The sequence below is a fragment of the Delphinapterus leucas genome, chromosome 1, assembly GCF_059928025.1.
Source record: "Delphinapterus leucas isolate spDelLeu-1000000601 "Yukka" chromosome 1, BTC_Dleu_Yukka2, whole genome shotgun sequence".
NCBI lineage: Eukaryota > Metazoa > Chordata > Mammalia > Artiodactyla > Monodontidae > Delphinapterus > Delphinapterus leucas.
Genome location: NC_143129.1, coordinates 68,603,533 through 68,628,102, shown reverse-complemented (window position 1 = coordinate 68,628,102; position 24,570 = coordinate 68,603,533). Strand labels below are relative to the sequence as shown.

Here is a 24,570-nt window from a genome sequence, read left to right as displayed (position 1 = left end):
TTGCCTTCTCTCTATAAGTAATAGTTTAAAATGCTGTATTTCATTGATTCCAAGACACGTTTTTCCCTCATCACTTTAACATCTCTGCAGTTGAGAATGCCTCTTAAAATTGATGACATGCTATAGTTTCACTAGTAGTTTTTTTTTCTTAATGGCATATAATGGTGCATCTTGCAATTGATGGCATCTTAGTTTTGGTGAGATATGGTAATTTCCGTGAGTCGTATTCAATTTCTGTGGCCACCTTCTAAACAGAAACATACAGTGAAACCCAGTTCTGACATTGGTATGCAAGAACCATACTTCTGCCTTATAAGCTTAACTTTGCTAAGTGTGGTATTGCTATAGATTTTCTTGGTTTAAGGGATATGATTCAGCCCATGATGATACAAATTCTGTAATATTATGTGGTGATATGGGTTATAATTGGCTTCTCGTCCAGGTAAAGGTTATTTTGACCCAAGCATGGCCCACACAGTTAGTATGTGATCCAAGCTTGTTGCCTGTATTCAGTTTCCAGCTCTGCCACTTCGTAGCTCAGCTACCTTGATGCATTACTTAATTTCTCTAGACTCACGTGCAAAGAAGAAATAAACAGTTATTGTGAGAATTAGATGTGGTAATCCATGGGAATTGGCACGGGGGTAAGGACTTCGTAAGTGTTATCTGTTAATAGAGCTACTGCTTTTAGTGAGTTTGAGATTAAGGTATTCTTGGTATTTCGACCAAAAAAAGAAAAACAAAAAATCAGGGAATGAGCCAGAAATCATTTTACTTACGGGCACTATCTTTGCCCCTCCCTGTCTGTCTGCCAGAAAATGAAGAATCTGACGTGAAGCCCCCAGATTGGGTGGGCCCGATGAACACGGCCTCCCAGTTTCCGCAGCCTCAGCACCTGGACAGCTATGGCCTCCGTCTGCCTCGGGACATCACAGAGCTGCCCGAGTGGGGCGAGGGGTACCCCTTCTACATGGCCGTGGGCTTCCCCGGATACGACCTCTCGGCAGACGACCTGGCCGGGAAGTTTCAGTTCAGCCGGGGCATGCGCCGCAGTTACGACGCGGGGTTCAAGTTAATGGTGGTGGAGTACGCCGAGAGCACCAACAACTGCCAGGCGGCCAAGCAGTTCGGGGTGCTGGAAAAAAACGTCCGCGACTGGCGCAAAGTGAAGCCGCAGCTGCAGAACGCCCACGCCATGCGGCGCGCCTTCCGGGGCCCCAAAAACGGGCGCTTCGCCCTGGTGGACCAGCGCGTGGCCGAGTACGTTCGATACATGCAGGCCAAAGGGGACCCCATCACCAGGGAGGCCATGCAGCTGAAAGCTCTGGAGATTGCCCAGGAGATGAACATTCCGGAGAAAGGGTTCAAGGCCAGCCTGGGCTGGTGTCGAAGAATGATGCGAAGGTATGACTTGTCTCTGCGGCATAAGGTACCGGTGCCCCAGCAGCTGCCAGAAGACCTGACCGAGAAGCTCGTCACCTACCAGCGGAGCGTCCTGGCTCTGCGCAGGGCACACGACTACCAGGTGGCTCAGATGGGAAATGCTGACGAGACGCCCATTTGCTTAGAGGTGCCCTCGAGGGTGACTGTGGACAACCAGGGTGAAAAGCCCGTCTTGGTCAAGACGCCAGGCAGGGAGAAACTGAAAATCACCGCCATGCTTGGTGTCTTGGCAGATGGGAGGAAGTTACCTCCGTACATCATTCTGAGGGGCACATACATCCCCCCCGGGAAGTTCCCCAGTGGCATGGAAATCCGTTGTCACCGGTACGGATGGATGACGGAGGACTTGATGCAGGACTGGTTGGAAGTGGTGTGGAGGCGGAGAACCGGTGCAGTGCCCAAGCAGCGAGGGATGCTGATCCTCAACGGCTTCCGGGGCCACGCCACTGATTCGGTGAAGAGCTCCATGGAAAGCATGAACACCGACATGGTCATCATCCCGGGGGGCCTGACCTCGCAGCTGCAGGTGTTGGATGTGGTGGTCTACAAACCCCTGAATGACAGTGTCCGGGCCCAGTACTCCAACTGGCTCCTGGCGGGGAACCTGGCACTGAGCCCCACGGGGAACGCCAAGAAGCCGCCCCTCGGCCTCTTTCTGGAGTGGGTCATGGTGGCATGGAATAGCATCTCAAGCGAATCCATTGTCCAGGGGTTCAAGAAGTGCCACATCTCCAGCAACTTGGAGGACGAGGATGACGTCCTGTGGGAAATCGAGAGCGAGCTGCCGGGAGGAGGGGAACCGCCCAAAGAGTGCGACACTGAGAGCCTGACAGAGAGCACCTGAGGGAAAGCCAAGGTAAGCAGTCGGGAGGAACCGCCCAGCGCCTACCCTGAGGGACGTGTTGGGTTCCACAGACACCTTTTCTCTTGCCATTATTTTCCTCTGTTTCTGAGAACTCTTCGAGCCCACAGTGCAGTGCTGTAGGTAACAGGCCATCGGCATTTTCACCTTTATGTGAAACTGGTTGCTTGGCTTATTTCGTGGGTACTTTGTATAATGCATGAAGTGAACAAGGAGTGAGCTCCCAGAACACTTAACCTGAGAGCTGTAATTATCGCTGAAATTATGTGGGCCTGAAAGAGCATAGTCTGACATGGCCCCGATAAGAAAAAGTTTTGTCTGCAAAACCAAAATTTTTCTTCCCCTTATAAATCGTGCTGAACATTTAGGGCCAGTGTGTGTACCTGATTCACTTGGAGCGGCCGTGCTCGCCTTGGCTAGCCTGTAGGGCTGGGACGTAAGGACGCATGTGCCTTCGGACTGTGTACCCTAGGCCTCGGGTCTCCGTCCTGGGGTGGTCTGCAGTAGCCCAGTGGGGAAGGAAAGAAATAGCTTAATGCCTGCCTCTCCCTGGGAGTTCAAAAGTGTGTTTTAAACCGTCATCTTATTCTCATGACATTCACATGGAGTGAACAATTATAATAATTTCACAGACGTTTGAAGGGCGATATTTTTAAATTGAAACTGCACCAAAAAAAAAAAACAAAAACAGAATGCTTATCTCGGACTACAGTGAGTAAAGTCTAAGGACTAAGGACCACAGGCCCGAGAATTTTCAGTTGAGTATAGAAGGGCAACAGCTTTAAAAGGAAGCGGGGAGCTTCCCTGGTGGCACAGTGGTTGAGAGTCCGCTTGCCGATGCAGGGGACGCGGGTTCGTGCCTCGGTCCGGGAAGATCCCACATGCTGCGGAGCGGCTGGGCCCGTGAGCCATGGCCGCTGAGCCTCCGCATCCGGAGCCTGTGCTCCGCGGCGGGAGAGGCCACAACAGTGAGAGGCCCGCGTACCGCCAAAAAAAAAAAAAAAAAAAAGGAAGCGGGGAGTGGGGGGCTACCAGATACCACTAGTGGAGTGAGCCTCCCCATCTGGACCCCTTGAGAGAGAGTGAACGACCACCTACAGTGGGCAGCATACAGAGAGAACAGACATTTCATTTTACCTTCTTGTTCTCATTTCCCTAATTGTCAGTTCATTTGTTCCTCCAGACAGTGTTTAATATGAAGACAGCACTCCTTTTACAGAGGACCTAAAAGTATCTTGACGGTTTTTCTTTCCTTTAAAGTATAATTAGGTATTTCCATCCTACTTGCTTCTTTCTCCGAATGAAATGCTAAGAGAAATCTTGTTACACTGCCCCCCTTCATGCTGTGTAAGTTGAAGAGTGACTTATGTCTCCTTCCCTGCCCCCAAATCAAACTGTACTCCTAACATTGAACCGCAGTGTTATTCTGAGACCCCTAGAATTACAGAGACAAGGAGAAGTTCTTACTATTACAGTCGAAATCACGAAAATTGCTTTTTCCCCTCATGTTCCCTTATTCTTCCACTCCGTGAATTCAGCCTCCCTTTTCTGCCAATCATTACACTGCCTCTACTGGATATCAGACTTTGAATTATAGTGACTTTTTATCCTTTTTACCTTCCCGCCCCCCCTTGTTAGATAACATTTTTGTGCATTTTAAATTTTCTAAGCTATTTGCTACCCAAAGGACTGGATCAAAAACCGCCAGAGGGCTTCCCTGGTGGCGCAGTGGTCGAGAGTCCGCCTGCCAATGCAGGGGACACGGGTTCGTGCCCCGGTCTGGGAAGATCCCACATGCCGCAGAGAGGCTAGGCCCGTGAGCCATGGCAGCTGGGCCTGCGCGTCCGGAGCTTGTGCTCCGCAACGGGAGAGGCCGCAACAGTGAGGCCCGCGTACCGCAAAAAAAACAAAACAAAAAAAAACCCGCCAGAAGAGGAAAGGGAAAAAAACAATGCCGGGCTACAGCTACGAACGTAGGCATTTATGTCCGATCCCAACCACGAGCTTCGGCTTATCTTGACAGCCACAGTTCTCTGTACAGCTGCCCTGTTTTTGAGCTGAGGAAGTGCCAGAAGTAGACAGGGATTCTAATCGAACAAGACATTTTGGAGGCGACGTGGGCATAAAACGGCCTCTTCTCATCTGTTTGGAAATCTGACTAATCTGTTCTTGAAAAGTTATACAATGTCTAAAATCCAAGGGTTAACTCACACTTAGGTTCTCTCTGTTTTCCAGCAAATGAACTGTATTTGGAACAGCTGAGGAGGAAAATCCTCAAGAAGATTTCCTCGCAGCGTAGGTACACAGGGAGCAGCAGGAAAAGGCCATGGGGCTCAGAACAGCCCAGGTCTGGACAGCAGCCTGAGCATCCTATCTTGGGACACTGCCCACCCTCGCCCCACGTCCATGAGGTGTCAGAAAGGTCTAGGACCCTTCACTTCGTCAGAGACATGATTAGAAAAGAAACTGCTTCTGCCTCATTTCTTGTTTTAGAGATTACTCCATGTGTCCATCAAAAGAAACCTGTAGATAGGAATGAACAAAGGTATTTCCTGGAGAAGAGGCCATTTGTTCAGCGCCAATAAGAGACTCATCATACGGGCCCAACTCCACTGGTATTCTTTCTGTGGAGGAAACCTCAAGTCAATGTTTTTTCTTCTGCCTTTAAAAATGCTTCCATCAGTAGAACCTGTCCCCACACAGGTCAAGACTGCAGAGAAGGCTTTGTAGAAATGGTCATTTATGTACACCTGCTACTTACACATTCCTCTTTCGGAAAAATGAGATGCTAATAACAACAACAAAATTCAGACGTACTGGCCTGGTGCCAGCAGATGGCTTTTCTATAGACAAACTAGGTTAGTGTGGAAGATACAGATTAAAATAAACTATGCCGTTTTCATTTATCTTCCCAATCTGGTTGGCAGCTAGACTTTTCTAGGGTCTCATTTAATGGCCCTGTTTTTCATTATTATTATATTTAATGATAGGGTAGCATTTAGTACACAAGCTCTTCTGTTTCTCAGGCTGCCTGCAAAAGTCACCATAAGTTATCTGCTGTCTACATGGTACAAAGCTCATTGACTCATCTGATACTTGTTTTGTTAATTCCAATTCCTTTAATGTTTTTATCGCAAGGGTGGTGAGAGGGCGTGGGTCTTTAGCCACAGCTGTTTGAAGACTTCTTCTATCCTGCAGAAATAGGTGGGAGGTCTTTGAATTTTTACACTAAAGTAATGTGCATTCCCACATACGTTGAGTGTTATGAAAACATTCCTTCAAAGCTACCTGTGCTACGAAAAATATGCCAGAACCTCATAGACAAAGCCATTGTTAGAAATGTCATTCCAATGTCAGATCTGGTTAACAGGCTACCATAACCACTTTTCCTTCCTGTAGACCCAGCTCATTTGTATATTATACTGTTCTTGGCATTTTGAAACACCTATTTCTACTCAGGTACTCATTTTCCTATTAGTGATTCACCTTCCTCATTTTTTAAAACCAGTTTTCCTCTAAGAGGGGAAATTTCACTTAACTTCTGATATCTGAATAACTTTCAATGTTTGAATCATTTCCCCATTTGCTTTTACCTGTACTGTATTCTTTGTCATCTCAAACGGCATCTAAATCCAGCTACTTTTCATTCCAGAAGTTTTCATTCCCTCCAATTACACTTAATTTATCCTCCACTATCCGGGTTCCTGGCCCTTTCCTCTTAATGTCCTGTTTTACTTGCTTTGGGAGCTTAAAGGATTTTATAAGACCTAATTTATGGTTCCTGCATTGGAGCCATAGTTGTCTTGCAGGGAAGAGTAGAAAATGGGTTCAACTCCTGTTTCATTCTACCAACACCTCCTTGAGTCTCATCGTCAGCTGATAGATGATGCCTTACAGGTTGCTTAGCACTGGAACTTCCCTAGAGGAATGGCTCTACTGTCAGGGTTTTTCTGGGCTCATTCTTCCACTGACTTTATTATGATCTATGCCTAACAGAGCCCCAGTACAACTATTTTGCAGAATGGCTATTACCCTAGAGTTATTATAGCACATATTGAGACATAGTTGTACTCCCCAGTAGATAGGAACTGACTCCGACAATAAACTTTGATAATAAAGACAATAGGCTCTGGTGGTTTTATTTATTATCTGCTAGCTTTGTGAAAAGTCACATTTCAAACTCTTCATTTACACTTTATTCTCCACTCAGTTTGGTGCCAATATATTACACCCTTGAAATAAAAAAGTCTGTTCATGGGATGGCAGTGTAAGTAATGTCGGTGTCTTTAAAGACAAATGTTACATGTGGTTTTAAACTGGCTTTTAAAGGTGGGGGAAAGGGCCCTGGCAAAAATAGCTTTTTCCCTCAATCAGTCATGTTTTGGATGCTCACAGGAAAAATAACACGAGGGAAATTCATAAAGGGATATTAATTTTAAAAGGATGGAAAGATGCAGCTTGATGAACAGAAAACTTGTGTCCTGTTTTCATAAATTTCTCTCAAAATGAAAGTATGATGAACCTATATGCCCTTTCATGGTGTGCTTTTAGTCTTGACAATTTACCATGCCCGTAGATTCAATTAAATATTAATCTACTCTCCAAGAATAATCTAGACATTTTTCCTTTTTTAAGCCGTGAGAATTAAATGCTGAACCAATCTGTTGGCCACAGCATCTAAGTCTGACCCCGAAAACCAAGCTTCCTTACCATTATTCAGACTGGAGGCATTCTGGTCTGAGTCAAAAGACATGAGGAAACACAGGTATTTATCTACGGTCAAAGTGAGCAATCATTTAGAAGACGCTTCATGAAATTCGATCAGGAACGTCGTGATCACTTCAGACAATGGGAGAAGTGTTAGAGAAATTATGTGCTTGGTTGATCCCAGCAATGGGTGACAAAGGGGATAAGAATGTGTGCTAAGCCAGCACTCTGGTACCTGGTAGAAAATAAGGTGGGCCTTATCAAACCTGGTTTTGCACAATGATATACCTACAGCTAAAAGACAGTTACTGAAATCCCTACAGGAAAACTAAGCTCTGTTCTAAGCCTGAAATTATCTGGTTTCTAGTAGCTTTTTTCCTCTTTGAAATATTTTTCTAAATGATGCTTGATAATAAGCACTCATGATTTCTTAAGAACCTAATTATAGAAGAGACTGCACTCAGGATCCCACAGTTGACCACGGTGCTACGGCTGGAGGCCACCTTTGGTGGAACAAGGCATTTGAACTCTGGCTCTCTTGAAAAATCCTAAGTATCACTCTTATCTACCTGCCTGCCTTGCCCTCAACCCAGTCTCTCCACTGTACAAAATGATGCTTGAGGGAAACTGGCATGGAAAGTAGATCTTGGAGTGTAGGCCCGAAACTTGGAGGCAAAAAGAGTCCTCTGGTGTCCTGTGGTCCCACCAGAGTAGGCAACTAGGGACTTAGGCCAGGTCCTACGGAGTAGTGAGGAATTTTTCTGTTTGGAGGTCCCTCTGCTATACAGATTTCCATGGAACCTGCCACTGCAGTGGGCAGCAGGGTATGTCTGAGGCTTCTAGCTGCCTCTCCATCTATGGAACACATGAAATTTAACACATACTTAGCATTAAGACTCAGATACATGGATAGGCCAAGCCAAAACCACTATATGCAATTAGATACCAGTTCAAATTCTTACAAACCCTAAAAATTCTTGAGTTATTGAAAACTCTAAAGGACTTTCCAGACTTGTGCCAAGAACTGAAACTAGGCTGTTTATTTTTTCTTTTTAGTCTTAACCTACATATCACAAGAGGAAGAAATGACATGCCTTAATTGGAACCTGCTTTTAATCTTTCTCATGTAGTACGTTCTTTTGAAAAGTCTCTGCTAAGATCTCAGAAAGCAAGGTTCTTCATATTTCTGTAGAAGGTGGTATTCTTTATATGTTTACTTTAATAAACAAAAAAAGTTTTCTCCCAAAAGGTTTATTCGTCGCATTTAAAGTACAAAACCAAATACACAGATCCAGATATTGAACCATATATACATATCTATACATATATTATTCAGACCTACGTAAACCCATCTGTACATTCTAATGTATCCACCAATAACATCTCTTGAATAAAAAGCAACATATCTCTAAACAAACAAACAGTTATTAGTAACACTGCCATTTGAAAGTATAGAAAAAGATATTTCATAGGAATAGGAGAATTACCAAGTATAAATCCAATATGTTCACATGGACTCCTATAGGAATAATTAAAAGATGAACCTGCCAATCAAAGTCTTTGGGCATAACAACTCTATAAAAGAAACTTGAGTTATGAGAAGATATTTTATAAGGTTAATTACATTCTAAGAGATTGTTTTGATTTGGTTTTTAATTTAAAGAAAGGACTTTATTTTCTCTAATAGCACAGCATTTCTAAGTCTTATTTTCTATGGAGTTGGAATGAATCTTTAGGCAACTACGTATACCTGTTAAAAATTAAACTGGTCACAAAAAATATACATATATATATAAAACTGGTCACTAAAAATGATAACCGATTTTTAACACGGTGTTAAAAGCACAGTTCTTTCTTCAGGAGGAAAGCAGAAATTTTAGACTTGCCAGATACAGAATACGTGATGTCTCTAAACACAGAGATGTCCTGCTGATCGTGGGGACTAAGTTATAACAGCTTCTTTGTTCTAGAATGTCACCTACCTCACATGCAGACCACAGGATACTAGGCCTCAGATGCCTAAACAGCACCACTCCAGGCACAGAACTTTCTCAGTGCCTATTCCCATAACTGGGAACACACACACATATACATACAGAGATACGGGTCATTATTAAAATCAGATTTATTAATGGCTTCACAGTAGCAACACAAAATGTACTATCACCTTTCCATAGGAAAGGTTATATTTACTCTACACACTTCAGTCTTGAAATGTGGCCCCCAAAAGCATTCAATTCCCAATCATCAATGAATTTGCTGAGCGTCCCACACCCTCCAATCCCAATTCAGCAGAGCAAGAGCCCCTCCTTGGCTGCCAAGCGCTGGCAGTGGACTTTGTCTTGCTGCAACTCTTCATGATTTGGATGCCAGAGCTTCATAATGATCCTTTCAATGTTGAGAGCATATACAGTGTGTGTAGGAATGACTTCCCTGTGTACCTGGGATTGAAAACATATCAGCACGTCTCCCATTATACTTCAGTATACTTATTTTTCCAACACAGAAAATGAAAGTAAGATCTGTGTCAACAAAACACTCACACAAAAGACACACAAACCTGTAAGTTTTAAGCCAGAACCTAATTAATCCCAAATCAGATAACAAGAAAACAAGGAAATAACAAGGCTCTGAAATAGAAATAAGGGGACAAGATTTTTTTTCTTTCACTGGGGAGGTGAGAGATGCGGGAGGTAAGTTAGGAAGGACTCTTGAGCCGGGGGTTTGAAAGATTAGGTTACTATTAATGGCTTTAATAACAAACAATAGAAACTGAAAAACAAAAGCCAGGAAATGGAAAAGCTAGTGAATATCTTTGTAGACTTGAAGAAACTTTGAGCCTATCCATAAATCCAGGTAAACCTTAAGGAGCCAAGAGTTACCTGCAAAGCTTCAAAAAGGTCATACATGTTCACTGGAGGCAAAGTCGTGGGTAGCGTGTCCCCCGAGCACGCCAGCAGGAGTGCAGCCTGCTGCTCCGCATCGTCAGGAGGCAGGTGAGACGCTGGATTCTGACCAGCACAAGGAGCAGAAAAGGCTGGAGGGCTGGAAACAAAATGTTTCAGAAATATTCCCAGTAAGTAAGATGGAAACAACTGAACAAACAGAATAGGGATGGGCTGCTAGAATACTTCCTATAAAATATATCTCAACGTGAATCAGAAATCCAGTTATCTTTCAGCCAGTGTATACACAAGTAGTCTATAATTTTAATTTTTAAAGGCAGCCCATCTGTTGGGCTGGAAATAAAATGCAGTGCAACTGCATTTACCCTTCTCCCTCCACAGTGCTAAAATACTAAGTCAGGATACTGAGTCAAAATTGTTCCCTGCCCTTAAAGAGCTTCTAGTTGGAAAAAAGTAACAGACCTTCATTAAAGGAAAATGAAATTGGAAGCAACCAACCTGGAGAGGAAGGTAGATGATACTGGAGACAACAGGATCAAAAATAACAAGAAAAGAAAATAAAGCACAAAAAAAGCAACAGGCAAAAATGGAGCGTGGAGAAAATTCATCCAGATCTTGCCAGTTTCCCAAAATAGAACCCAGATATAACATCAGCTGAGAAGTCAGACATAATTTTTGTATCGTAATACAGTAGGAGATAACCTATGCAATTCTGGAGAACACGCAGGAGGTGAAACAACAGTGAAGAGGGAACTAGAACGAAAACACAAGTGGAGCGTGAGCGTGGGCTCCGGCAGCAGACAAAGGCAGCGCTGATAGAGAAACAAGCGGCCAATGGTGAGACAGGAGCCTCACAGGGACAGGCTGGCAGGGGGAGAGGGCAGCTGGAGGCCCGGCAGGGTCACACACCACTCCAGCGCTCGCCCGCTACGAGGGGCCACTCTTTTACTCTTTTTGGTTTGTTTTTCTCTAGAGAAGAATGACTCACAAATGAGAACAAATAATCCCAAACAGATATGCCTGAATGAGACTGAGAAAGTAAATCCTCACCTATGGCAATCTAAATAGTGAACGGTTTAAGCCAGTGGTCTTCAAGATGAGCCCTGTGAGCCGTCTCAAGGTCTTCGGGGCCATGAAACAGGCACCAGCACCACGCCCGCCCCATGGTGTTAGCACTACCTGCTCTCTTCAACTCCCTGCTCGGCTTTCCCACCCCACACCCGCCACTGTCACTCCTCCTGCCTTCTCTGCCCGTTACTTCTTCCCCAGCGTCACTCCTGCCAGCCTTCCCAATCACACTTTTCTCTCTGAAGTTTTATCTCCCTTGTCATCTCTTTACCTCTCTTCTCCCTGAAAAGGGACAACACAGGGATGAAGGTAATCCAGGTCATCTCAGAGGGATGACTCAGAATATCAGAGAGGTCCTGGGAGCCCACAGTGGAGTGCAGACAGAGAGGTTCCAGAGATCGGAGCTGAGAGACCAGAACTGCACAAGAGGATGCCAAGAGCAACCTGACGACACCCAGCACAGGCCGCTATCTTGAGCTACAGCTAAAAAAGCCAGAAAAAGACCTGGAGAGACACCTACTGCTCCTCCTCCCACCATCAAGAAACCCAACCTTGACCCAACAAGCACAGGCCACGCTCCTGAGTGAGAGCCGGCCCACTCCCCCCACCAGTCAGGTGATGCCCCTCAGGAACCATCCAGATGCACTGCCCCAGGGAACTACTCCACTGTACTTCGGAAAGTGGGGGGCACTCACTTTAAACCACATGCAGCGGCCAAACTCTACAACTTCACTCCTAACATAAAGAGTACCATAAGAATTCACTGGTTATCACGCAAGGATGCAACTTAAGAAAATAAAACCATACTGCTCTCAGAGGTATCTTAGACGCACAGAGCCCCAGTAACCAACTTTAACAGTGGTCTATTACAAAAGAGTAGTGTAACCAATTAGGAAGGATGGATGCAAAGATCACAAGAAACTTCACATACCTTTCTATTAAGTTGTTGTAAGCTACTACACTGTTCTTCAGGTATGGCTGTGGGGTCACATTACTACCAAAGGCGTATTTAAAATGACCATCACGTAATCGATAAGCTTTCCTTCTTGACACAACTGATGTCAATATATCTTTAAGGTGATTCTGTAAAAACAAGAAAAAAAAGAGAAAAATAGCATGAACTCCTCTTCAAAAGCAAACCATAAAACTTCCTTTGACCAAAAAATGTTTATTGGCATTTAGTGGATGGAGATGTGAGACAGGCAAACAAGTGCTGAAACCAGACGAATGTTCACGAAACAGCCACAGAGCCATACATACCAGGGTACGAGGGTACAGAAAAGAGCAAAAGGAGACACGCTATTTTTATTTAGTTCTATTTAGGATGGGCTTGTTCTACTTTAAAATTTATTAAAGTTTTTGTATCTCTGAATTGGCTCCTCTCCCTCAAAAATGATGTTCAGATAGCTTTAAATAAAAGTACAAAAATAAGTAATTTTTTTAAGCAGCAAACTACCTTGAAGCTTGGTTTAAAATGGTACAAAATGTTTCACCATCAGGAACATATTGGTTATAGTGCCCAATCTACTAAAATCCTTGCATAAAAAGAACATTGGCTCTCTCAAAAGCCACATAAACAAAAGATATATAGGAAATAAACAGAAAGTTAGGTATTTAATATCTCTTCGCCCTTGTGAGAGCCAAGTACCTAAGAGAGGGTTAGAGAATGTCTGCGAAAATAGAGACAGAACCAGTCCCAGCCTACCCTTATTAACAGGGGTGCTGGGGTCAGGGATGATGTTTCAATTCTACCAATAAGATCAGCTCATGTCAGGACTTCATAGTACAACTTATGATTCAATGTTTATAACTTCTTGAGAAAGCTATTATAATCTCTGAGGTACCGGCAAGGAAACGGAGGCCCAGAGAATTGAAAGGAATGACCCAGCATCACCGGTCAGTACCTGTGCACTCTAGACCCCAGTGTATGTTCTGTCGAGTAACTAAATGAGTAAAATGAATGAATGAAAGAGTGTGCTGAGACAAGAATCCCACAGTTCAGATGCCAAGTCTAATAATGCTCTTCAAATGCCGTACCACAGCAACATCAAGTGATTTTAATCTTTAGGATTCTCAATCTCATTTTTTTTTTTTTTTTTTTGCTTAAAAACTGTCCCCTTGTTGAGAAATTAAACATCCAAAGTGTTATGCAAGTAACCTTTCTGAAAAGTTTAGTCTGTTAACTGAAGGCAATTGTTTGGATTGTGATGTTTCTCCCCTCAAAAGAAAACAACTTTCAATGATGACAATTCTGAGATCAGAGTCACATTTTAGTTCTTTTCTTGCAGTACCAGCTTTGAATAACTCACACAAGCTTGTCACATTCAATCTGTAAGAGTGTTTCTGCCACCAGTAAACCAACCTCCACTGCATAGACCACAGCTGAGACAGCCTCCTCGGTGACGTTGTCCAGCCCATGCTCGTAAGCAGTCACTATCATTCTCCCTTCAAGCTGACCCCGAGTGGGAAGCATCATTGTGTGGGAACAAAGTTTCAAGTCATCATCATCTTGGGGATCCTTGGCCACAAACTGCTGGGCTCCCGAGAGAGGATTTTGAGGCTGGAATCTATGCTATGGGTAAGAAAACTTTTCAAAATTATTCATTATGTGGCAAGTAATAAGACACAAACAAAAGTGACCTATGAATTGGACCTGAGATCCCACAAATTAATGCCACCAAAACTATACCACAAGAGTTAAAAAAAAAAACAAAAAAAACTCATGCACAACTAATCACAGATTCACACCCATTACAGAGTAATAATGAAGACATGAGTTATGGGAGATAACAGTACTATGCATAGCAGTTTATTCTATTCAATTAATACCTCGGTAATCACAGAATATATGGCTCTGTGCTAAAAATAACAACTGGGGAGAAGGAGAAGATATAAAACTATTTTCAAACAAGTCAGAGTATTTTAAGTATACTTGTAAGTAAGCAGATTCTGAAAATAAAAATATATAATTAATGCTTAAGAAAAGCCCTAAAAAAACCTAGCTAACCAATATAACAGATCTAATAACAAATATTCCAAGATAATGTAGGGTAGTGTAACTCTTACCATTATCTTCTACTGACAACTCTCAACACAGAATCTTTCTAAGACACAGTCATTAGTTTCTTTAAAAATAGTTTTTCCCAATCTTTTCCGCTCATAAAATCTCAGCCTTCCTCTGGGAGATGCTGATAGCCCAATTATATTCTCCATAATCAGTGGGAGATATGCCTCAGTAGCTTTTGCTTAAGCCCAACTCACAAGATTTTGAAGCGAATATGGCTTGTCCTGTTTGAAGTTTGTACTATAAAAGCAATACTTGTTGTTTTTCCATTTTCCAAGTAAGTATAAAACTGTATTTTATATCAAACATGCTTTTTTAAACCAAGTATACCTCTCTGGAGATACTGATGCCCTCCAGATCGAATATTCTTGACTTAAAACATAGAGCCAAGGTAGAAATAAATAAATATTTGTTGATGTTAATGAATAAAGCTATCAATACCCAGTCAAATCTATAAAAGGGATACTTTTGGGAAACTGTGTTCCCTGGATATAAACCAGAAAAAAAAAGCAAGTTATTCTAAAATGTTTACAACTTTTATAGCCCAATGCCTTCAAGATTTCTCTGAGGATCCCCAGAAGGCTCAAGGCCTAGTGGGGCGTCAGCAGCATCCTGCCAGAGGCCTCTGGGCCTCCTGGACCCTTGGAACAGAAGTCTTCAATCTGAGAAACATTATTCATTCCACAAAGATATTTAAGAGGAAAAAGGACACAGGCATAGTTGTTGAATTACTGAAAAATCATTAGGTACTAATGATAACATATTAATAATTACACAATAACAAACTGGAATAAAAATTCAGACACAATCTTTGAAACCCTCTTCACCAAATTCAAATATAATAACACCGTTTTCTCCCCAAATCATGCCCTTTTTTTCCAACTTTACTACCAGAATTGTAATATTCATTAAAAAACTAAAGCCAGTTCCATCACACCAGTGCTTAAATCAGTCGTTACCAAGATCTACTAAACAACCTACATCAAATTTCTGACGAACAGAAGAAAGCTTTTTCTTTCCCTTTGGTTTTCCAGGTTTGGCTGCAGAACCCCCTGTCCAGGGTAAAGATCCAGCACCCTCTATAAGACAGAAAAATAACAATCATAAGAGAAAAGAATGACAATTGATAACTGCTAAGCTTGTTTTCACTTTAGGCTAAAAAAGTATGAAATGCTCAAATGATGAAAATGAACAAATGCTTAAATTCAGATCTCTCATTCTCCTTCTCTAAACAAAACATTCTCCTTCCCTAAACACAACTTCTCTCAAATCACATGTTTTTCTCTAGCTGTAACCAAAATTGTTCTTTTAGGAAGACAAATTTGTTTTTCACATTTTTCATTGTTTACTGGGTGTTTGTTTGCTTACTAGTAGCAGTAGTATTATAAAAGCAGGACAGAGTTTTCTAGTTCAAGATGGTGAAATAAGCACATGTACTTGTCTCCTCTCTCTTCCAAGACCCTACTAAATATGATAGTAGAAAAAAGTAAATGGGGGATTCCCTGGTGGCGCAGTGGTTGAGAGTCCGCCTGCCGATGCAGGGGACGTGGGTTCGTGCCCCGGTCCGGGAAGATCCCACATGCCGCGGAGCGGCTGGGCCCGTGAGCCATGGCCTCTGAGCCTGCGCGTCCGGAGCCTGTGCTCCGCAACGGGAGAGGCCACAACAGTGAGAGGCCCGCGTACCACAAAAAAAAAAAAAGTAAATGGCACACATCCAGAACACAGATAAAAAGCAAAACGAGTGGCAGACCAAGATGAGATCTCAACAAATTTCAAAGATGGGCTAAAAAGGAGCCAACTTACAAAGCGGACCCTTGGAAGCTGTGACCTAAGTTGGCAAGGTTGGTAAATAGGTGGAAGTAAATAAACCTGACTAGTAGATATCCACAAAGAATCTGGATTTGGAGAAGGTGAGTGCAGTGGGAACCAGAAGGGATAGTACAGCTTAAAACAAGATTAATGGAAGATCTATATTGAAAAGTCATCCATAGAAACCCCTTCCCTCACCCCCAGGACTGAACTCAGTACAAAACAAAAATGCAGGGTCCCTTGCTCAAAAGTTAAGAATTTCAAGACAACCACAGTACAGCACTAAACCAAGTGCAGGCCCTTCCAAGTTCATGGACAGTTCCTGGCCCCATGAAACCAGCCCCACTCACTCCTGTATACAGTGCAGTATAAACAGGTGGCAGGGAAAGGAGAATGGAGAACTCTTCTCTAGTTAAATAGAACAAAATTTCTGGGATTTACTGAGGTAGCTGGTATGAATGTTGGTACCCTAGAGCACAGTTCTCTGCAGCTGGCATTTGAGGAACCTCACTGTAATGGCTGGCCTCCCGTCAGCTCACTCTAAAGCACAATCTCCAGGTTTTATGCTTCATTCGTAAATGTGGATTCTCAGACATTTGATGATAAGCTGTAACATGGTAAGAAAGACTAAACTGAAAAAAAAAAATTGAGATCCTAGAGATAAAGAATTCAGGCAACACAAAGAACTTGAATAATTTCTAATTCATATCCTCAGAGAAGTTTGAGAAGATGGGTATCCATAAAACAAAAAGAAGACGCTACAAAAATTGCCGAATTAAAGAATGCACTGGACAGAAGGGCTGAACGAAAGAATTGAGGAAATCTCACAAAACACAGAGCAATAAGGCAAGACGGATGTTTAAAACCAGTCAATCCAGAAAGACGTTTCAGCACACTATACGGAGCCACTGAGGTCCCATAAGAAGAACAAAAAGCAAAAGCAGTTGTCTTTGAGAACACGCTGGTCTAGGAGGGGGAAGCTTTTCATTCTAAGACCCTCTGTACTATATTTTTTTAAACCATGAACATATATAGTTTAGTGTTTAAAAAAAAATCAAAAGTTATACAAGCTCATTACAGTACACTTGAAAAAAATATCCCAAAGAATTTTTTTAGGAAAAGAAAAAAAAAAAATCACCCATCATTCTAGCAAAACATTATTTCATCTTGATGTTTTTGGAAGAATGAGTTCGTAAAGCTTTGAAAAAATCTTCCTGGTTCCTCAGCTAAAAAAGAACTGTTTGGGAAGTCAAGTTCCTCTTCTCCATCGCTTTAAGTGTCTTTGGCACACCTAGACCACACCTGGTAAGGCCGGTCAATCTTAGATGATTTCCCTGATGAATGGAACTCGATGTTAGGCGATGCTGCTGCTGAGTGGCCAAATATACCTTGGGTGAGGAAGCAAAGCATGGCAAGGACTCTGACCCCAAGGAAGGAGGGCTTCACAGCAGCAGTCAGATTTTGGTTTGGATCCAACACTTCTACTTACTAGCTGAAGAGGGCCTCAGGTAAGTTTTTATTTTGTTTTGTTTTCTCTCCTCTGAAGTTTGTTTCCTAGCATATAAAAAAGAGGCTAATACCTCTGAAGAGTTGTTGTGAGGATTAATGATAATGCACGTAAAGCATCTAAGGCACTGCAGTTACAGTATTCAATAAATAACATTATTAAAAGCATCTTTCCTGCCTGACTTAGAAAAACAGTAACCAACCTGATCACAATTATTAAAGTATAAAAACCTGTATTTCTATACTTTACTTTTAATAGAAATCACCTCTTTGTTGCCAGCAAATATTAAGTTCATTTTAAGGGAAGACATTTTGGGTGTCTGAGAAATAATTTCTAAATTCCAATGTTTCTTCATTTATTTTTAACCAACAACAAACATTCAAGAATATCAAAGGCTTTATTTAATTAATATCAAAACTTATACTAATACCACTTTGTATTTGTTTGGCACTTTTTATTTTTAAGAGCACTTTTTGCATGTTCTTTCATCTGTTTGTTTGTTTTTTTAAATAATCCTGCAGGGTAGATATTACTGTCTCTATTTTATAAATGTGGATGCTAAGAACACTCAATAATTAACTACATTATCTAAGCTAGTGGCAAAACCTAAACTTGAACCCAAGCCCCTTGACTCCTATCAACCAAGGTTTTTATTTTTTTTTTTTACTTTTTTTTTTTTTTGCGGTACGCGGGCCTCTCACTGCTGTGGCCTCTCTCGTTGCGGAGCACAGGCTCCGGACGCACAGGCTCAGCGGCCATGGCTCACGGGCCCAGCCGCTCCGTGGCATGTGGGATCCTCCCAGACCGGGGCACGAACCCGCGTCCCCTGCATCGGCAGGCGGACTCTCAACCACTGCACCACCAGGGAAGCCCCAACCAAGGTTTTTATTTCCGATCATCCCACTGAACTTTTTGGGTGGGTGCCACTTTAGAATATACCTACCTAAAAAGTAAGATCTAATCCTCACAATGTTGGCTTTTCTGATCAAATTAAACTTTATACAATGAAGTGGATTATCTTTATGATCTAACTGGCGAAAGTCCATTTCTATTTAAATTAAACATTAGAAATGTGACACAGTGTAGAATGTGCAGTGAGGGGTGTGGTGAGGGGTGGAAAACAGCCTTCCCTCTCTAACACCAACCTCCGTAAACAAACGCTCACTGTTTATTATTTTTCACACCAATGGCGACTTCTTTGAGTGTGGAGAACAAGCCTTTAGGAGATCTCATCTGAATCTCTATCTTACAACAGAGCTTAGCAGAGGGGGATGATACAAAATACTAGTCACTTCTAGATAAACATGGGCTTTTAATAAATGATCATCAGAATCACCACAGGCCCTTTAAACAACAAAAACTTCAATTTAACCTACAGTAGGAGGTACCTGTAAATTCAAGTTTTTAACAAGAGCCCAGGATAAGCTTTATCATGAGGCAAAGTTTTAATGCATTTAGTTTTTTTTTTTTGACTGATTAAAATAAAATTGAAAGAGGGGACTTGTACCACTTAAGCTCCAAAAAATTAGGGACAAAGGAATCATTCTGTCTATACCTATTTATTTAGGTTGAAGTGACAGACTTAGCATCCACATACCTCCCCAACATGCTGCTATTACTACCTTTGTTCTTCACCAATAGTTTGCCAAACACATGCTGAAGCTCCAACCTTCCAGGTGCTAATATCTCACTTAATTAAGAATAGGAGAAAGTCCAGGTTCTCAACATACGCTGTGGTTTCCCCTCCACGTACTTTACCTTCCCTATATCTAAGGAAACGCTCTCCTAACCACCAAATTCCCTCCCTTCACTCCTCAGCTTCTTCCTCCTGACCACCTACCCTCCTTCTCACCTCTCATTTAAGTAATCTAAACCCAGCTGAATGGGGGGTAAAGACCAAAAGTCAATGAAAGGACAGAGAAATCACCTGCTTTAAAAAGGTTCTACAGAAGAATCTGTATTACACAATAAAATGCTTCTTCTGAGCAGTTCAAAGAACATTTCATTTGCAAACAAGTCTGTTAAAGGAAGTGAAAGTCTAGTAAGCCCAGCATTCTGTGGTTTTGCTGACTGACATCCCTGGAGGTGTTTCCACTCCCTTACCTGGTGTAGACACCAAAATCTGACAACGCGTGAGAATAGCCAGGAGGAAATCGTTGTGAGAATGGACTGAAAAAGGGAAGATTGTCACAAGTCAAATACAGAATATTTACAACATAAGGAACCCACTGTTTCAGTCTAGCTTTTAAGGACTTTGGATATCCCCTACTCTGTCATCCTTTCCATTTAATTTTAAATATCCACATTATTTAAATGACCTTACATACCACTAAAACCAAAATTTTTTTAAAATTTTAAATAAACTTTTAATTTATTGCAAATCTGGGAAAACTTCAGAACAGTAAAATAACTCCCCAGATAATTATTTTACCATTATCCTGTGTGAGAAGTCTATGAGCTTCAAGGTCAAACTCTTCTTTGCTGATCTTCTGCTTGAACCACAACTTTAAGTTAGCCCAGTATCTGCAGAGGCAGAAACAATATTAAGAGCCTCAGGATTTGCTTCTTCCCCAAGTTCACCTTATCTGCCTCAACTCCCAGGGAAGGAAGGAAATTTTGCATTCCCTAGTGTTATGGACTGAGCTGTATTCCCCTCAAATTCATTTGTTGAAGCCCTAACCCCCAGTACCTCAGAATGTGACTGTACTAGGAAGTAGGGCCTTTAAACAGGTAATTAAGTAAAAATGGAGTCGTCAGGGTGGGCCCTAACCCAGTGTGACTGGTGTCCTTGTAAGAAGAGATTAGGACACAGAGAGACAGAGACAGCAGGCAAAAGCCAAGAGGAGAGGCCTCAGAAGACAACCATGCTCACACCTTGATGTCAGACTTCTAGACTCCAGAACTGTGAGAAAATAAATCTCTGTTGTTTAAGCTACTTAGGAGTCAGAATACCATCAGAAGACGGAAAGTCCTCCCTAAAAGGGACTGAGCAGTAGTCATAGAATCAGACTCATGAGTCAACCAGCCAAAAACCACTGCTGTACCTTTCCTTTCTCACTGCTGCCCTTCTAAAAGACCTGCTCACCAGAAACCTACACTTAAGATTTATATTTTAAAGTATTATTAAAATTATCAAATATTGCATACTTGAAAATTGCTGAGAGGATCTTAAAAGTTCTCATCACGAAAAAATTTTTTTAAACTATGTATGGTGAGAGACGTGAACTAGAGTTACTGTGGTAACCATTTTGCAATATATACAAATACTGAATCATTATGTTGTACCCCTGAGACTAATATACAGTTATATGTCAATTATACCTCAATTTTAAAAAGATTTATATTTTAAAATGTGTATGTATTTTATGGGCATTAATACCAATTCTGGGCAACCTCTTTCCTTTCAAATGAACTCAAGTTTTAATCTATCCTGGCTGAATGGGATTCTAAAACAGCTCGCCACAAAGAAAAATACCTGAGCATAGGAGAAACTTAGTGGTTTTAAAAGTGAAAACCAACCACTAATCATAAAAATTACTAGTTAACTAGTAGGAAAAAAGGATCCAATCTTTTATACCTTAACAACATTATTAGAAATCGGAGTAAAATACTTTACTTTTCACATCCACACCCCTTGTTTCCGTGCTGAAGAAAGCTACTCCTCCTTCAAGAAACAGAGCTAAAAATTACTTAGTATGTTTTACAATCACTTTCAATTCACGATTAACTACGTTCTAATGCTCATTTGAGTTTCTAACAGAAAAGAACAAAAAAAAAGCAGCGATTCCTAAACGAGATGGTTTAATGCGCTCACTGACCTATTATACCCATGGCAGGGTTTCTCCTGTTCTCCCATATGTAGACTAGCTTAAGTCTGACTAAGTATATATGTAATTGCCTGGGTTCCTGTGCTTTGCCCTCATCCCCCCCTTCCCCCCCACACCGGAGAAAACCCGTAGCTTTAGTGGCGTCTAAAAGCTTCCCAAGACCCATTTCATTCAACAGCAAAACATGTTAGTTCTACAGCCTGGCACCATGTTCCACGTGACTAGTCACACCCAGCAGTCAATAATAACTTCCCAACATCAAACACTTAAATGCCCCAACCCCTGCTTTTTTTTTTCAAAGAACGACTAAAAAATGAAATAAAGCTCCACAGAAAAACAGAAGTCTTTTCCTATCCCATTTTATACAACAAAAGAAGATAGTAACATGAGAAAAACTTCATTATTTTAAAAGCCCTGTGTTCCTATTTTATAAGAAAGAGGCAAATATATCTATATTTGGTGTATGAACTTGTTCCAGAACTAAGGCAAGGCTCTGCCAACATGATGCTGTCTATCTTTTCCAGTGGCAAACTTTCTAGCCCAAATAGCCAACACTGGCTATCAAGTTGAAGACTGGCTCCCCAATCCTGGTCCCTGTATTAACTTGCTGTATAGCCATGGACAAATGACTGTTTTCCTCAAAAATACCAAAAACAAAGTTAGTCAACCTCTATGTAGGTGAGGATGATGGGTGATGAGTATAAATGGGTCAGACTAGGAAGCACTTGAGATACCTGAAGAAAATTAAATAACATATGGCTAAATCATCCGAAAAACTAGGCACCCATTTGAACCCAGAACTCTACTGAGTACTGTACAAAGTGAGTTAGCCAGCAAAGCTCATTTCTTTCTACAAGCTGACATGGGCACACAACCTGACATAAAGAACATTAGGGCCACTGCATAAATAGAAAGCAACTCATATCTGAGTTCCTTATACACCTTATTATATATTTTACCTACAAACAAGGACCACATTTAAATGGTCACGTTGTACAAACCAAAGCTAACTACTCATGGAGGAAATGTGAGAAATTACTGTATAGCAATATCACAGACTGTTCAACCAAGAAGCGCTTTTCAAGGAGAAGGGGGAAAAGACAATGAGAGAATGGAAAAAACTAATAGAGAACAACACTGTACCATTAACTGTTCCTGGCACAAAAGCATATTTTGATTGCGTTGTTAGTGGAGATTCAGCTAAAGACGCACCAAATTAGCTTTGGCAGCTCTATGTGACCAACGTTTGATAGCCAGTGTTGACCTTTAAAGACCAAACAGGAAATGCTAACTCCAACATTTCTGGCGACCCCAAGCTTGTGTGAGGAGTGTGGTATCACAGAGTTCACCATCGCATCTAATCAATCAATTATACACACAAGCCAGGTTTATTGTAACATGGAAACATTCATTTTCAAATATTTGTAAGCATCTTAGATGTAACCGAGTGAAAAGTCTTTTGTGCTTAAAAAGTGTAAATTTTAGCTGTATTACAAAAATAAGCTATAGTAATTAATGAAAGTAAAAGCTGTCAATTTTACTCATTAAAATAATTAAGAATTTTTAATTAAGTAAGCAAGGAAAGAGACAAAGTCAACATGAATATTAAAATATAACTTTAGGTAGAACATTTTATCTTTGGGAATCAATGTTTACAAAAAATTAAATAATTATACCAAAATAACAGATTAGATGATTAAATTTTAATTCTAGTGTTTGTAGTTTGATTTATTAACGTTCCTACTATTAAAATAATCTTTAAAAATTATATTTTGTTCTTAGTTATTCCATTTAGGCCATGAGTGTTCCAAGAAGTCTTACATGGGAATTCTGCATATCTATCTTGCAAGGACGAAAAGTAGACTCTGCCACCCCAAAATTTCACAAGAAGGAAAAACTCCAAAGATCACGTATGACATCCAAGTTAAGTAACTTCAATCTCCAGTCATAATGAAAAGTAGAAAGATGAGAAGGAGAAAGTGCTGGAGAAAAAGAAAGATCCCCCAAACACCTTGCTTCTCCAGAAACATCATTTCAAAGTGAGTGTCTGTTGAGTAATGCAAACGTGTAGAATATCACAGAAACCATCTAGCAACAACACAAGACTTATACTTTTAAACGTTTAAAATTTGCTTCTTATATTTTAGAAAAATAAAATTGTAATAACAATGTTTTGAAAATTTCCAAACTTGACCTTGTGCCTCGGAGGGTTCCTTCTATGACTTCAGCCTTGTATTGAGTTATTGATTTTACACTCGGCCATTTCAGCATCTGACCCCACTGTGTACTCGGTTCCCTGCTATAACCTGGGTGAAAGTCTGTCTGAGAGTCTCTGGGGTCCTTTGCAACCCTCTCTAAGGTATCAGAGCCAGAAATCAGATGCAAAGGCCCCAATCCTGCCATGACTTTGAAGAGTTACTTAACCTCTCAAAATCTCAGTCTTCTCATCTATCAAACGGGAACGATAATTGCACCTACCTCACATCTCTGTTGTGAGGATTAGATGAGATAGTACATTTAGAGCGCTTAAAAGGTGTTCAGTAAATGTCTGCTACTGCTATCATCACTATAACTGCAGTATTGTTCGGTGACTATTTCACCGGAGGGTCTGTCTGCCTTCCGAAATTGCTGTCCACGCTCTTACCGACAGTGCCTCCACAACACCCGCGCTCAATAAGCCTCTGCCTCCAGGAAGCCCTTCGGGAGCGGGCCGCCTGCGCGGCGCCGGCTCAGACCAGGCCGGTAGTCAGCCACATGCGTCCCGCACCCTCGCACGGGCCGCAGTCGCCCAACAGGCCCTTGGGCGTGAAGGCGTGGAGTTAGCTTTTCCCGCCCCACCCAGGGCACAGCCTCGGGCGAAGGCGCCCGCGAGGTTCCGGAGGGAACCAGGGAGGCCCGGCCCCTCCAGCCGGGTGAGTCGAGGTTGCCCGCCGGCCCCTTCCCGGGCCCGAGAAACCCAGAGGCCCCGCCACCCGCTACGCGAGGGCTGCACAGGCCTCGCGGCCGCGGGGGACAACTCCATAGTGGGTCGGCAGCCCGAAGCTGGGGGAGCACCCGCGCGGAAACCCGGAGGCTGCGTCCGGGGAGTTCTTACTGTTTCACGTTGTCCCCCAGGGCCTCGCTCAAGTTCTTCTTGGCCGCCTCCAGCTCGCTCACAAAGGTCGCCATTGCTCCCCACGTCTCAGCCCGACCTCAGACCCCTCGGCCACAACGACCAGCAACCGAAAAACCAACTCCGCGAAGGCTTCGGTTCTGGAGGCTCCGTCTTCTCCCGCCTGCCCCGCCCCCAAGCTCTGAGAAGACGTTTGTTTGGTTTTCGGCTCCGCCCGCCTTTCTGGAGAGAAAGTGCTGAGCCAAACTCGGTGTTTTCGTGGTCC

General features: G+C 42.2%; 2 protein-coding genes across 4 annotated transcripts in view; one reads left to right on the top strand and one right to left on the bottom strand.

The window, feature by feature from the left end:
* Nucleotides 1-5,349, top strand: part of POGK (pogo transposable element derived with KRAB domain) — a 14,262-nt gene extending 8,913 nt beyond the window's left edge. For all 3 annotated transcript variants that reach the window (XM_022560053.3, XM_089911706.1, XM_022560055.3), the window contains 2 exons: nucleotides 816-2,299; nucleotides 4,541-5,349. In XM_022560053.3, the coding sequence (XP_022415761.1) occupies nucleotides 816-2,287 (1,472 nt within the window). In that variant the 3' untranslated portion in view covers nucleotides 2,288-2,299; nucleotides 4,541-5,349. The remainder of the gene's footprint in view (nucleotides 1-815; nucleotides 2,300-4,540) is intronic.
* On the bottom strand, nucleotides 756-24,570 carry TADA1 (transcriptional adaptor 1). Its single transcript, XM_022560056.3, has 8 exons — nucleotides 24,288-24,570; nucleotides 19,798-19,889; nucleotides 19,470-19,535; nucleotides 15,032-15,129; nucleotides 13,349-13,558; nucleotides 11,918-12,069; nucleotides 9,895-10,057; nucleotides 756-9,453 (listed from the first exon to the last, which is right to left on the bottom strand). The coding sequence occupies exons 1-8, from the start codon at nucleotides 24,359-24,361 to the stop codon at nucleotides 9,301-9,303; spliced, it is 1,008 nt and encodes a 335-aa protein (XP_022415764.1). The 5' UTR covers nucleotides 24,362-24,570; the 3' UTR covers nucleotides 756-9,300.